Below are 13,309 nucleotides of genomic sequence, written 5' to 3'. Positions count from 1 at the left end.
TAAGGGAAAGACAACGGAACGAGGACATGCCACAACCCAAAGGACTAGCCACACTACCATACATCAGGAGCATTTCTGAACTGACAGCCAGACTACTGCGACCACTAGGACTCATAACAGCACACAAACCAACAGCCACGCTCAGACAACAACTCACCAGAACGAAGGACCCGATACCCAACATGAGCAAAACCAATGTAGTTTACAAAATCCCATGCAAGGACTGCACAAAACACTACATCGGACAAACAGGAAGACAGCTAACGATCCGCATCCATGAACACCAACTAGCCACGAAACGACACGACCAGCTATCCTTAGTAGCCACACACTCAGATGACAAGCAACATGAATTCGACTGGGACAACACTACTATTATAGGACAAGCCAAACAGAGAACAGCCAGGGAATTCCTAGAGGCATGGCACTCATCCACAGAATCAATCAATAAGCACATCGACCTGGACCCAATATACTGACCACTGCAGCGAACAGCTGGAACTGACAACTGGACGAGGCAGAGACAAATCACTATAAATGCCGGAGGAAAGATCACAGAAGCGCTTCACAGGAGGCTCCCAAGCACTGAGGATGTCACCTGGACAGGGGACGAAATGTCTGCAACACAAATTCCCAGCTCCGCGAACAGAACCACAACAATGAGCTCCCGAGCTACAAATCTTCTCCCAAACTCTGGTGTCCCTCAGGTTAAACTCACCATAGAGGAGCAGGAGGTGGCCACTCAGCCCCTCATGGCTGACCATCAAGCTCAATACCCTAGTCTTACTCCCCCACCTCCCCACACACCCCCACCCCATGTGCCACCCCTCCTTCCCTTCATCTCTTTAGCCACAAGACTACCTCCTTCTACCACCTTCTTGAAAACACAATGTTTTGACCTCAAGTAATTTTGTTTTAGTGAATTTTACAGGCTCCTCACTCTCTGGCTGATGACATTTCTCATCATCTCAGTCCTAAATCATTGACCCCTTATTCTTAAACCATGACCCCACACCATTGGGATATTCCTTCCTGCATCTTACCTGTTTAGTCCTGTTACAATTTTACAGGATTTAAAAAATAAGATTCCATCCCTCTCATTGTTCTGAAGTCCCCGGAATACAATCCAAACTGATTCAACCTCTCTTCATACTTCAGTCGCAACAGACAAGGAATCAGTCTGGGAAACCCTTGCTGCATTGTCTTGAGAGCACGAACACCCTTCCTCAGATAAGGGACCAAAACTGCTCACAGTATCCCAGGTGTGACCTCTCCAAGGCTCTGTATAATTGCAGCGAGACACCACTGCTCCTGTACTCCAACTCTGTCACTATAAAAGCAAACTTCCCATTTACCTTCTTCACCACCTGCTGCTCCTGCAACACTTCCTTTCAGTGACTGATGTACAAGGACACCCAGGTCTCATTGCACCTCTCTGTTTCCCAATCTATCACCATTCAGATGATAATCTGCTTTCCTGTTTTTGTACCAAAGTGTATAACCTCACATTTATCCACATTATCTTGACTCTGCCAAGCATATGCCCACCCATTCCACCTGTCCAACTCACAGTGCAGCATCTCTGCATCCTCCTCAGCGCTCACCCTCCCACCCAGCTTTGTGTCATCTGCAAAGTTGGAGATATTACATTCAGTTCCCTCATCTAAATCAGTAATGGATATTGTGAATAGCTTGGGTGCTAGCGGTGATCCTGACAGTACCTCAGAAGTCACTGTCTGTCAGTCAGAAAAAGACCCATTTATTTTTTTGTTTCCTGGTTGCTAATCAGTTCTCTATCAATCTCAATACATCGCTCCCAATTCCATGTGCTTTAATTTTACGCATTGATCTCCCATATTGGACTTTCTCAAAAGCTTTCTGAAAGTCCAAATAAACCACATCCACTGGCTCCCCTGATCTACACTACTAATAACCTCCTCAAAGAATTACTGTTGATTTGTCAAGCGCGATTTTCCTTTTGTAAATCCATGCTGACTGTGTCTGATTCCACCCCTGTTTTCTAAGTGCTCTGCAATAAAATCCTTGATACTCAAGATGACTTGGGCATTTTCCCATTCCCAATATCAGGCTGACTGATCTATAATTCTGTTTTCACTTTACCCCACTTTTAAAAGAGTGAAGTCGCATTGGCTACTCTTCAATCCATAGGAGCTTTTCCAGAATCTAAAGAATCTTGGAAGTTGAACACCAATGCATCCATTATTTCCAGAGCCACTTCCTTAAGTGCTCTGGGATGTAGATTATCAAACCCTGGGGATTTATCAATTTCTCCAACATTATTTCAGGACGAGTACAGATTCGGTTCAGTTCCTCCCTCTCACTAAACCCTGCATTCTCTATCATTTCTGGGACACTATTTCTGTCCTTTCTTTGCGTAGTCACAAATGAAGTATGAATTTAATTCACTAGCCATTTCTTTGTTCTCCATTATAAATTCCCTCGTTTCTGATGGTAAGGGACCCACTCTAGTTTTTAACCAATCTATATCTTTTTTCATAGCTATAGAAACTTTTACTGTCAGTTCTTAAGTCCCCAGCAAGATAATGCGAAGGTTGGTGGAGTTGTGGATAGTGTGGAGGGCTGTTATAGTTGCAACAAGGCATTGACAGGATACAGAACTGGGCTGAGAAGTAGCAGATGGAGTTCAACTTGGAAAAGTGTGAAGTGATTCATTTTTGGAAAGTTGAATTTGAATGCAGAATACAGGATTAGAGGCAGGATTCTTGGCAGTGTGGAAGAACAGCAGGATTTTGGGGTCCACATGCATAGATCCCTCAAATGAGCCATTAAGTTGAAAGAATTGTTAAGAAGGCATATGGTGTATTGGCTTTCATTAACAGAGGGATTGAGTTTGAGCTGTGAGGTTATGCTGCAGCTCTATAGAGCCCTGGTTAGACCACACTTGGAATATTGTGTTCAGTTCGGGTCACCGAAAAGTTGTGGAAGCTTTAGAGAGGGTGAAGAGGAGATTTCCCAGGATGCTGCCTGGACTAGAGGGTGTGTCTTATGAAGGAAGGTTGAGGGAGCTGGGGCTTTTCTCATTGGAGTGAAGAAGGATGAGAGGTGACTAGATAGAGGTGCACAAGATGATGAGGCATAGATAGAGTGGATAGACAGAGACTATTTCCCAAAGTGAAGATGGCTACCATGAGGGGTAATAATTTTAAGGTGATTGGAGGAAGGTTTAGGGGAGATGTCAGAGGGAGATTCTTTACACAGAGAATGGTGGGTGTGTGGAATGCACTGCCAGCGGTGGGAGTAGAGTCAGAAACATTAGGGACACTTTAAACCACTCTTGGATAGGCACATGGATGACAGTAAAATGAAGGGTATGTAGGTTAGTTAGTCTTAGAGTAGGATAAAAGGTCAGCACAGCATCAAGGGGTGAAGGGCCTGTACTGTGTGATGCTGATCTATGTTCTATAACATATTCCTCCACTGCATTGATGACTGTATCGGCACCACCTTATGCTCCCATGAGGAAGTTGAACAGTTCATCAACTTCAACAACACATTCCACCCTGACCTTAAGTTCACCTGGACCATTTCAGACACCTCCCTCCCCTTCCTGGACCCCTCCATCTCCAACTCAACACTGATATTTTCTATAAACCCACCGACTCCCACAGCTACCTGGACTACACCTCCTCCCACCTTACCTCCTGTAAAAATGCCATCCCGTATTCCCAATCCCTCCGCTTCCGCCACATCTGCTCCCAGGAGGACCAGTTCCACCACAGAACACATCAGATGGCCTCTTTCTTTCAACACCAAAATTTCCCTTCCCACGTGGTTGAAGATGCCCTCCAATGTATCCCATCCACATCCTGCATCCCCACCCTCAAACCCCACCCCTCCAACCGTAACAAGGACAGAAGTCCCCTGGTCCTCACCTTCCCCACTACCAACCTCCACATAAACCGCATCATCCACCGACATTTCCTACAAACAGACCCCACCACCAAAGATATATTTCTCTCCCCTCCCCTCCCCTATTTGATTTCTGTAAAGACTATTCCCTCTACAACTCCCTCGTCAGGTCCAGGCCCCCCACCAACCCACCCTCCCCTTCCAACATCTTCCCCTGCCACCACAAGATGTGAAAACCCTGTGCCCACACCTCCCCCCTCACCTACTTCCAAGGTTTCCAAAGGAACCTTCCACATCCATCAAAGTGTCACCTGCACTTCCACCAATATCATTTACTGCATCCGTTGCTCCTGATGCTGTCTCCTTTGCACTGGGGAGTCGGGACACCTACTCGCAGGGTGCTTCAGAGAACATCTCTGGGACACCCGCACCAACCAACCCCACTGCCCCGTGGCCGAACACTTTAATTCCCCCTCCTACTCCACCCCAGACTTGCAGATGCTTGGCCTCCTCCATCTCCACTCCCTCCACCCGATACCTGGAGGAAGAACACCTCAACTTCCATCTTGGGACCCTCTAACCCTAGGGCATCAATGTGGACTTCACTGGTTTCCTCATTTTCCCTCCCCCCACTTTATCCCAGATCCAACCTGCCAGCTCAGCACCACCCTCATGACCTATCTACTGTCCATCTCTCTTCCCACCTATCCACTCCACCCTCCTTTTTGACCTTACCATCTCCATCCACCCATTGCACTCTCAGCTACCTTCCCTCCAGCCCAACCACCCTCCCATTTATCTCTCCAACCCCTTAGCCCATAAGCCACATTCCTGGTGAAGGGCTTATGTCCAAAACGTCGATTCTCCTGCTCCTCGGATGCTGCCTGACCTGCTGTGATTTTCCAGTATTACACTCTCGACTCTGATCTCCAGCATCTGCAGTCCTCTCTTTCTCCTATGTTCTAGATTAGTTTACTTACAGTGTGGAAACAGGCCCTTTGGCCCAACAAGTCCACATCGACCCGCCGAAGCGCAACCCACCCATACCCTTAACCTAACACTACGGGCAATTTAGCATGGCCAATTCACCTGACCTGCACATCTTTGGACTGTGGGAGGAAACCGGAGCACCCGGAGGAAACCCACGCAGACACGGGGAGAATGTGCAAACTCCACACAGTCAGTCGCCTGAGGTGGGAATTGAACCCGGGTCTCTGGTGCTGTGAGGCAGCAGTGCTAACCACTGTGCCACCGTCTATAACAGTCATCCTTAATTTCCCCTTCTTAATCAATCCCTTAGTCCTCCTTTAGTGACTTCTAAACTGTTGTTTTTTCTTGCCAATTTGTATGTCCTTTTTTTGCATCTATTACTGTCTCTCACTTCCTTCCTAAGCCGTGGTTTGGTCATTGTTCTCTGTACACCCTTGTCCCAGACATGAATAAATAATTTGTGTTATTTGCCCATTTGTCCTTTGAATGTTTGGCATTGTCTATCCACTGTGATTCCTTTCAGACACATTTCCCAATCCATCAGAGCCAGTTCTGGTCTTATATTATCATACTTTCCCTTATTCAGATTCAGGACCCCAGCCTCAGAACCAACTGCCTTACTCTCCTGGATGAAGGATTCTACCATACAATGGTCACTCATCTCAAAGGGGTGTCTCACAACCATGTTATCAACTAGTCCTTTCTCTTTGCAATATACCCAATCTAACATGGTCTGTTCTCTGATTGTTTTCTCAACGTTTTGGTCCAGAAAGCAATCCCGTATACACTCCAGGAATTCCTCCTCTACCGAATTGTGAATAACTTGATTCCCTTAATCTATATGTAGATTAATGTCATCTGTAAATACAGATGTTCCTTTACTGGACACATCTCTGATTTCCTGTTTAATGCCATTCTGAAGTTCACCATGACAATTTGGTGGTCTGTATACCACCCTCACTGATAGTTTTTGCCCTGTGATATTTCTCACTTCCCTCATACAGATTTGCCACTGTCTGAGCTAATATCTTGTGTTTATATCCTTTTTAACCAGTAATGTCAATTCCACTGCCTTTTCCTTTTTGTTTGTCCTTCCTAAATATGGAATACCCTTGAATGTTCACTTCCCACCCCTGGTCACCTGATCAATTCATCCACATTATTTGGAGTGAGAGAGCAGTTCTATGGTCCTCTGGGGTCATGGCCAATTTCACTTCACTCTTGGTGCTGGTCATCGGTAGGAGAGATACTGAGAGATTTGGAGGGAATGGGAAAATGGAGCTGGGGTCAATCGGCTAGGATCTAACTGAAAAACGGGACACGTCAAGGAGCTGAATGGCTTTCTCCTGTCTCTGTGTTGAAGAATGTTCCTGACAGACTCGGTCAATACAAGATACTGAAGGTTCCAGCTTGAAAAAGGTTGCTTCTGTGGTTGTACACTGAAATATTTCAAAATGAGCTTTGTTATAATTGATGTCAATGCTTCCCTCCCCCCAGGTCAGTGATGGTGCTCTCCCAGGAAACCTGAAGGTTGGAAAATGACAGGTGACCAAAACCCTTTGGATGTGTGGAGAGATGCCACGACCCAGGCTCTGTGCATTCAGTCTGACACCTCCAAGGAGGGAGGGGTGACAAAGATCCTTAAAGTCTGCTTCTGCAGCAACACCAGCATCAACCTGGGCAAAAACTTCAAGTTAGTCAAATGCAACCACACGACAGAAATCCGGGTGAGTCATAGCAACCGATTTTCTGAGAAAGACTGACAAACACAGTGCTGTAATAGAGACCATGTGACTCTCAGAGACTGAGCAGGCAGCAACTCTGATCTCTGCAGTGGGATGACATTTTGGCCACAATCCCACTCTCTCCCTATCCCCCTGTGACAGCTTCAGCTTCTCAAATTGATTTCTTTCCTGATTGTGTATTGAGTAATTGCCATCCACAGCCTTCTGTAGTCGAGAATTGCACAGATTCAATACCCTCTGGATAAAGAAATCTGTCCGGGACCTTCTGGAACATTCACAAGTGGTCCCAAATCCTCAAGAATCTAAGAGCCTCCCTCCTACACCATCGCTCCAGCCACATGCTCATTCAGTCTGCGCTCCGATTTCCGATCTTGCGAGCATGCGGCACTGGGAGTCATCCTGAAATTGTTCCCTTTGAGGTCCTAGCTTTAACATATTCCCTGGCCTCCTATATTCTGCTTGCAGAGCCCCATCCTCCTTTTGACCCATGTCACTGGTACCAACGTGGACCAAAACAGCCTGGCTGTTCCCTCTCTGCCCCTTCAGAATTTCCTACAGTGACGTCCCTGACCCTGGCACTCAGGAGCCAACATACCAACCTGGTATCACATCTGCAGCGTCAGAACCGTTTCCCCGTGCCCTTTGTGATAGGCTTTCCATTGCCCATTGCTCTCAGGCTTTCTCCCTGCCCCACGTGGTAACAGATTGGGTATAAATGACAGATATTGTTCCCTCATTGATAAGTTGGATTTCATGATGGCTGACAGCTTCATGGTTACTGTTAACTTCCTTCCAGAGTGCCACGATATCCATCTGTAAAACACAGCAGGTCAGGCAGCATCTGAGGAGCAAGAGTCAGAATGACATTCCTAACGAAGAGCTGCTTGACCGGCTGTGCTTTCCCAGCACCACCCTTTCTGACCCTGATCCTCAGTATCTGCAGACATCACTTTCTCCAAGTTACTCATTAACAGTTTACCAGTTGACTTTGATTTATTAAATGGGCTACAGTAAAATTTGATTGAATTGTTTCTGGCCGTAATCTTGTAAAATTAGCCGGACATGACTGGGACAGTGGTAGACCTGGATTTATTCTGAAACCGCAATGAACCAACACACTAAATCCAACGGAATATTTTGGTGCCTTGCTGATTACAGATGGATATCACGGCACTCTGTAAGGAAGTTAACAATCTGTCTGTGGCCTATTTTTGACACATCTACATTCCTTCTATAGTTTCAAGTATAAAACTATAGGCTTTCAGTGAAGGGGGAGGGTGAAACTTTCAAAAGCTCCACTGACCAGTTTGTGCTCAAAGTGTGAGTTTTAAGAAGGGCGTCACTTGAAATCTTTGTGGGTGAGAAGGAGAAGCACATTGAACAAAAATGTGAGATTCTGCAGCAATGTTTCTGATGCACAATTGCAATTTAGTAGATTCGAACACAAACTTTAAGCTGGTTGTATTAGGAACTTACTGCTACAGCAGTGTCATTTGTTCAAACATTCACTTGTGGGAGGCTGTAGCCATTGGCTTGCCCCTTGGAGACACAGTCCTAACAGAGTTTGCAGTTGACAGAGCCAAGTCCAGTGTTGTCTCTTTGGAGAGACCTGGTTTCAGTTGTTTGTGACGAAGATGGACAAAATTTGTAAAATTCTTCCATTGACCCATCAGAAAGAGACAAGGATGAGGGTTGTGTGCCATTCCCAAACCTAGTACCAGGGAGGCTAACATCACCCTGGGGCCTGGCTGTTCCCCAATCAGAGAAACCCCTAATGGGGGCTGCTCTCGCCCTTTTCCTGCTCCACACATATGGGGCTGAGCCATCCATGATGTCATGGATGATGTAGATTTTGCTGCATTCCACCGAGGAGCCATCACCTTCATCGATATCCGACACAGAAAAGTTATTCCCAAATAGGATTGCCTTGGCAGTCACTACCTGACTGGTAATCAGCAAACCCCGCCTTCACTAAAACGGCCCCCCCACTCACCAAACCCCCTCACTCACCAAACCCTTGCCTCCCTCACTCACCAAACCCCCCTTCACTCACCAAACCCCCCCTCACTCACCCAAACCCACCTCACTCACCCAAACCCCAGCCTTCCTCACTCCCAAACCCCCCTCACTCACCAAACCCCTCCTCACTCACCCAAACCCTCCTCACTCACCCAAACCTTCCTCACTCACCAAACCCTCCTCACTCAAACCCTCACTCACTCAACAAACCCCCACTCACTCACCCAACCCCCCCCACTCACCCAACCCCCACTCACTCACCCAACCCCCCCCACTCACCCAACCCCCCCCCACTCACCCAACCCCCCCCACTCACCCAACCCCCCCCACTCACCCAACCCCCCCCCACTCACCCAACCCCCCCCCCACTCACCCAACCCCCCCCACTCACCCAACCCCCCCCCACTCACCCAACCCCCCCCCCACTCACCCAACCCCCCCCCACTCACCCAACCCCCCCCCACTCACCCAACCCCCCCCACTCACCCAACCCCCCCCACTCACCCAACCCCCCCCACTCACCCAACCCCCCCCCACTCACCCAACCCCCCCCCACTCACCCAACCCCCCCCACTCACCCAACCCCCCCCACTCACCCAACCCCCCCCCACTCACCCAACCCCCCCCACTCACCCAACCCCCCCCACTCACCCAACCCCCCCCCACTCACCCAACCCCCCCCCACTCACCCAACCCCCCCCCACTCACCCAACCCCCCCCACTCACCCAACCCCCCCCACTCACCCAACCCCCCCCACTCACCCAACCCCCCCCCACTCACCCAACCCCCCCCCACTCACCCAACCCCCCCACTCACCCAACCCCCCCCACTCACCCAAACCCCCCCCACTCACCCAAACCCCACTCACTCGCCAAACCCCCACTCACTCGCCAAACCCCCACTCACTCGCCAAACCCCCACTCACTCAACAAACCCCCACTCACTCAACAAACCCCCACTCACTCACCCAAACCCCCCTCACTCACCAAACCCCAACTTCCACCATTCACCAAACCATCCTCACTCACTAGCTCCACCCTCACTCAACAACCCCCCTCACTCATCAATCACCAACCCCCTTACTAATACCCCCCAATCACCAACCCCCTCCTCACTCACCAACGCCTCCCTCAACACACTCTGAGTATGTCTCTGTTGACGTACAGCCCATGGACCTGCCTGAGCAGCACACAGTGGAGTGGTTGGGGCAGGTATTTGTTCAGTAGCCACAGGGAATATGAACAGTGGAGCAGGAGATGACGGTAAGGACATGTTCGATGTTTTGCTGTCAATATGGGGAATAGGGTAGGCCATTGTGAGGTGATGGAACCTGGTTTCTCTGATACTGGATGGATTACTGTTTATTCTCAGACAGACCAGCCATATGATGCTTTATTATCAGTCAGTATTGTGTGTGATGGTTCTAATTGTCCTCTTTGCACACAGGAGATTATTAACACGATACTGGACAGTGGGAGAGTGGGACCCAGTATCATTTTTAAGAGCTGCTATGGACTCAGACTGAAGCATTTGAAGTCAGATGAAATATATTGGCTACACCCTGACCTTACTGTCCATGAGGTTCTGACGAAATATGAGAGTCTACACCATGAAGCTGAATGGAGGTATTACCATTTATTACAGTCTGGTCTTTTGGTGCAGCACAGAGAAAAACACTGAGTATGTTTAACTTACTCCACATTTGGTGAACTGTGACTGAACTAACTGCTCTGGGAATGTCATGAATGTTTCCACTGCCTTGCCCTGTGAACGAGGTGAAAGGATTTCTCTCCTAACCACACCCCCACCCCACCACCCACCCCACCACCCCACCACCCCACCACCCACCCCACCACCCCACCACCCACCCCACCACCCCACCACCCACCCCACCACCCCACCACCCACCCCACCACCCCACCACCCACCCCACCACCCCACCACCCCACCACCCACCCCACCCCACCACCCCACTCAGCTTTGGTCATGTTCATTAATAAAACCATCTCCCTTGACTCCTGGAGCATATTCCTGATATCTGATATTCTAAATATAAAACTCCTTACACCCTAAACCCCTCGATTAGATTCCAGTCTGTAACTCATTCCTGAGAGGTCTGTTATTCCATATATAAACCACCCCGAAACTCTTAATTAGATTTCGGTAACTCACTCCCTGGTATCTGTTATTCTATATATAGACCAACACCACCACCTCCTGCTCTGATGTGGATGCTCGTAGGTTAGTGGCTGAGGACAAGGGCACCCTATCGCTGTTGTGGGGGGAGAGAGGGGTGGTGAGGGCCGAAATGCAGGAGATGGGTCAGACCTGCTGAGGGGCCCTGTCAACTACAGTGCTGGGGAATCCTTGGTTGAGGGAGAAGGTGGGCATTTCGGATGCCCCCTTGTCAAAATTGGCCTCGTCGGAACAAGTACGGAGGAACTGGGAGAATGGAATCGAGGCTTTATAGGAAGGAGGGGGGGTGAGGATGTATAGTCCAGGTAGCTGTGGGAGTTGGTAGGTTCTGTTTAGGCGATGTTGGTGGCCAATCTATCCCCAGAAATGGGAACCAAGATATTGAGGAAGGGAAGGGACGAGTCAGAGATGGATCAGATGAAAGTGAGAGCCAGGTGAAAATTGAAAGCAAAATCAATAAAATTTTCCCAGTCCGGTCGAGAGAGAGAGAAGCAGTACTGATGCTATCATTGATATATCAGAGAAAGGGTTGTGGATGGGTGCCGAAATAGAACTGGAACAAGGAATGTTCCACATACCCCACAAAGAGACAAGAACAACTGGGGCCAATGTGGCTACCCATGGCCTCCCATCTGACCTGACAAATAGGCCAATAAAGGGAAAAGGCCAGAGGAAGGTCTCTAGGTGGAGGGAGAGTGTTGGAGGTAGGTGTGAGGGGGTCTGTGGGACAGAAGGACGACTCCGTTCCAAAGAAATGAGCACGGTGATGAAGCTAACGGAAGTAGAGTTCAATGTCATACCATGCCCAAAATTCATTAAAGATGGAGACGCAGAGGAATAAAGCCGAGACCTTTGCTGAATACAGAACGGTCATCATCACAGAGTAGGTCGTCAGAAGAGAATACCTGATAGGAGGTGGGGTTAGGGCAGGAGATAGAGGCAGACGGAATAGATGGGGAGGGAGGTTCCAGAGGACCCTGGGTATCTCTGAGTTTGTTGCATCTTGTGCTCCTTAATGTCTGAAAGGAAAACAGCCAGAGGATGAAGTGGAAGTGGAGGGCAGTGCAGCCCTGTGCCAGCGTGAGGCGATACTGATGGAGAGAGAGGTTGAGAATGCATGTGGTGATGCATGGCAAGGGATTCCTATCTCCTGAACCGATGATTCCGTTTAAATGGCTGTGGATGGGGCTTTAAATGAATAGTTGTGGGGTTGTGGGGAAATGGGTTCAGTTGGATGGAAAATTATGGACAAAGGTAAAGGGGAGGAGGAGTCAGCAGAGATCATTAATGTTTACAGAACAAGTCATAGGAAAAACTGTGGAATGGGTCAGGAATCTTAACTACAGGCACAGCAGGTAAGAGGATAACTCTGAGAAGGGGGAGCAGTCAATGCAGGGCTGAGGGTGTGGTACCTGCAGCACGCAAAGCAAGATAAGTGAACTTGTGGCACTGACTGAAATTGGCTGATACAATGTGGGTATCACAGAGACATGGCTGCAAGGGGATCAGGCATGGGAACTAAATATCCAAAGATACACATCCAATCGAAAGGACAGGCAGAGGGAGTGGGATTGCCTCTTTAGGAAGAAATGAAATGAAACCAACAACAAGGAGTGATGAAGGGAGGTCTCTGAGCGGTAGCAGATAAGAAAGACTCCACTACAGTAACCATGGGGAACTCCAATATGCAGGTGGACTGGGAAAGTCAATTTGGAAGCTGATCTTAAGAAAAGGAATTTATGGAATGTTCACGAGATGGTCTTTGGAGCAGCTTGTGGTAGATCCCATTTGGGAAGAGCCAGGTCTGGATTTGGTGATGTGTAATGAGGCAGACTTGATGAGGGAGCTTATTAGGTGAAGGGAACCCCTAGGGGGCAGTGACCATAATATGATCGAATTCACCCTGCAGTTTGAGGGGAAGAAGCTGGAATGGTATTACAATTGAGTAAAGGCATGAGGTAATGCAATTGAGGTATTACAAAGACATGAGGGAGGAGTTGACCAGAGTTGATTGGAAGGGGAGTCCAGCAGGGACGATGGTGGGGCAGTGATGGCAGGAGTTTCTGGGATAACTTGGAATGCACAGCAGAGGTTCATCCCAAGGAGGAAGAAACGTACAAAGGGGAGGATTTTCCTGCTCCTCGGATGCTGCCTGATCTGCTGTGCTTTTCCAGCACCGCTCTAATCTTGATTCTAATGTAACACCCCTGTCTAAGAAGGAAGGGAAGCAGAAGACAGGGAACTACAGGCTGGTTAGCCTGACCCTCAGTCATTGGTAAGATTTGAGAGTCCATTAGTATGGATGAGATTGTGGAGTACTTGGACGTTCATGGTAAAATAAGGCTTCATCAAGGGGAGGCTATGCCTAACAAATCAGTTAGAATTCTTTGAGGAGGTAACGAGTGGGTTAGACAATGGAGAGCTAGTGGATGGGATCTGTCTGGGTTTCCAGAAAGCTTTGACAGGA

The 13,309-nt window shown here is 48.5% G+C and overlaps 1 protein-coding gene across 4 annotated transcripts in view; it reads left to right on the top strand.

Annotated features, from left to right (window-relative positions):
• The window catches only part of LOC140482684 (protein-tyrosine kinase 2-beta-like), a 202,156-nt gene that overhangs the window by 52,788 nt on the left and 136,059 nt on the right, over positions 1-13,309 (top strand). For all 4 annotated transcript variants that reach the window (XM_072580197.1, XM_072580200.1, XM_072580199.1 and 1 more), the window contains exons 2-3: positions 6,379-6,608; positions 10,093-10,271. In XM_072580197.1, coding sequence (XP_072436298.1) covers positions 6,420-6,608; positions 10,093-10,271 — 368 coding nt within the window. In that variant the 5' untranslated portion in view covers positions 6,379-6,419. The remainder of the gene's footprint in view (positions 1-6,378; positions 6,609-10,092; positions 10,272-13,309) is intronic.

The sequence above is a fragment of the Chiloscyllium punctatum genome, chromosome 11 (assembly GCF_047496795.1).
Source record: "Chiloscyllium punctatum isolate Juve2018m chromosome 11, sChiPun1.3, whole genome shotgun sequence".
In the NCBI taxonomy this organism is placed as follows: domain Eukaryota; kingdom Metazoa; phylum Chordata; class Chondrichthyes; order Orectolobiformes; family Hemiscylliidae; genus Chiloscyllium; species Chiloscyllium punctatum.
This window is presented reverse-complemented; position numbering and strand designations above follow the sequence as displayed.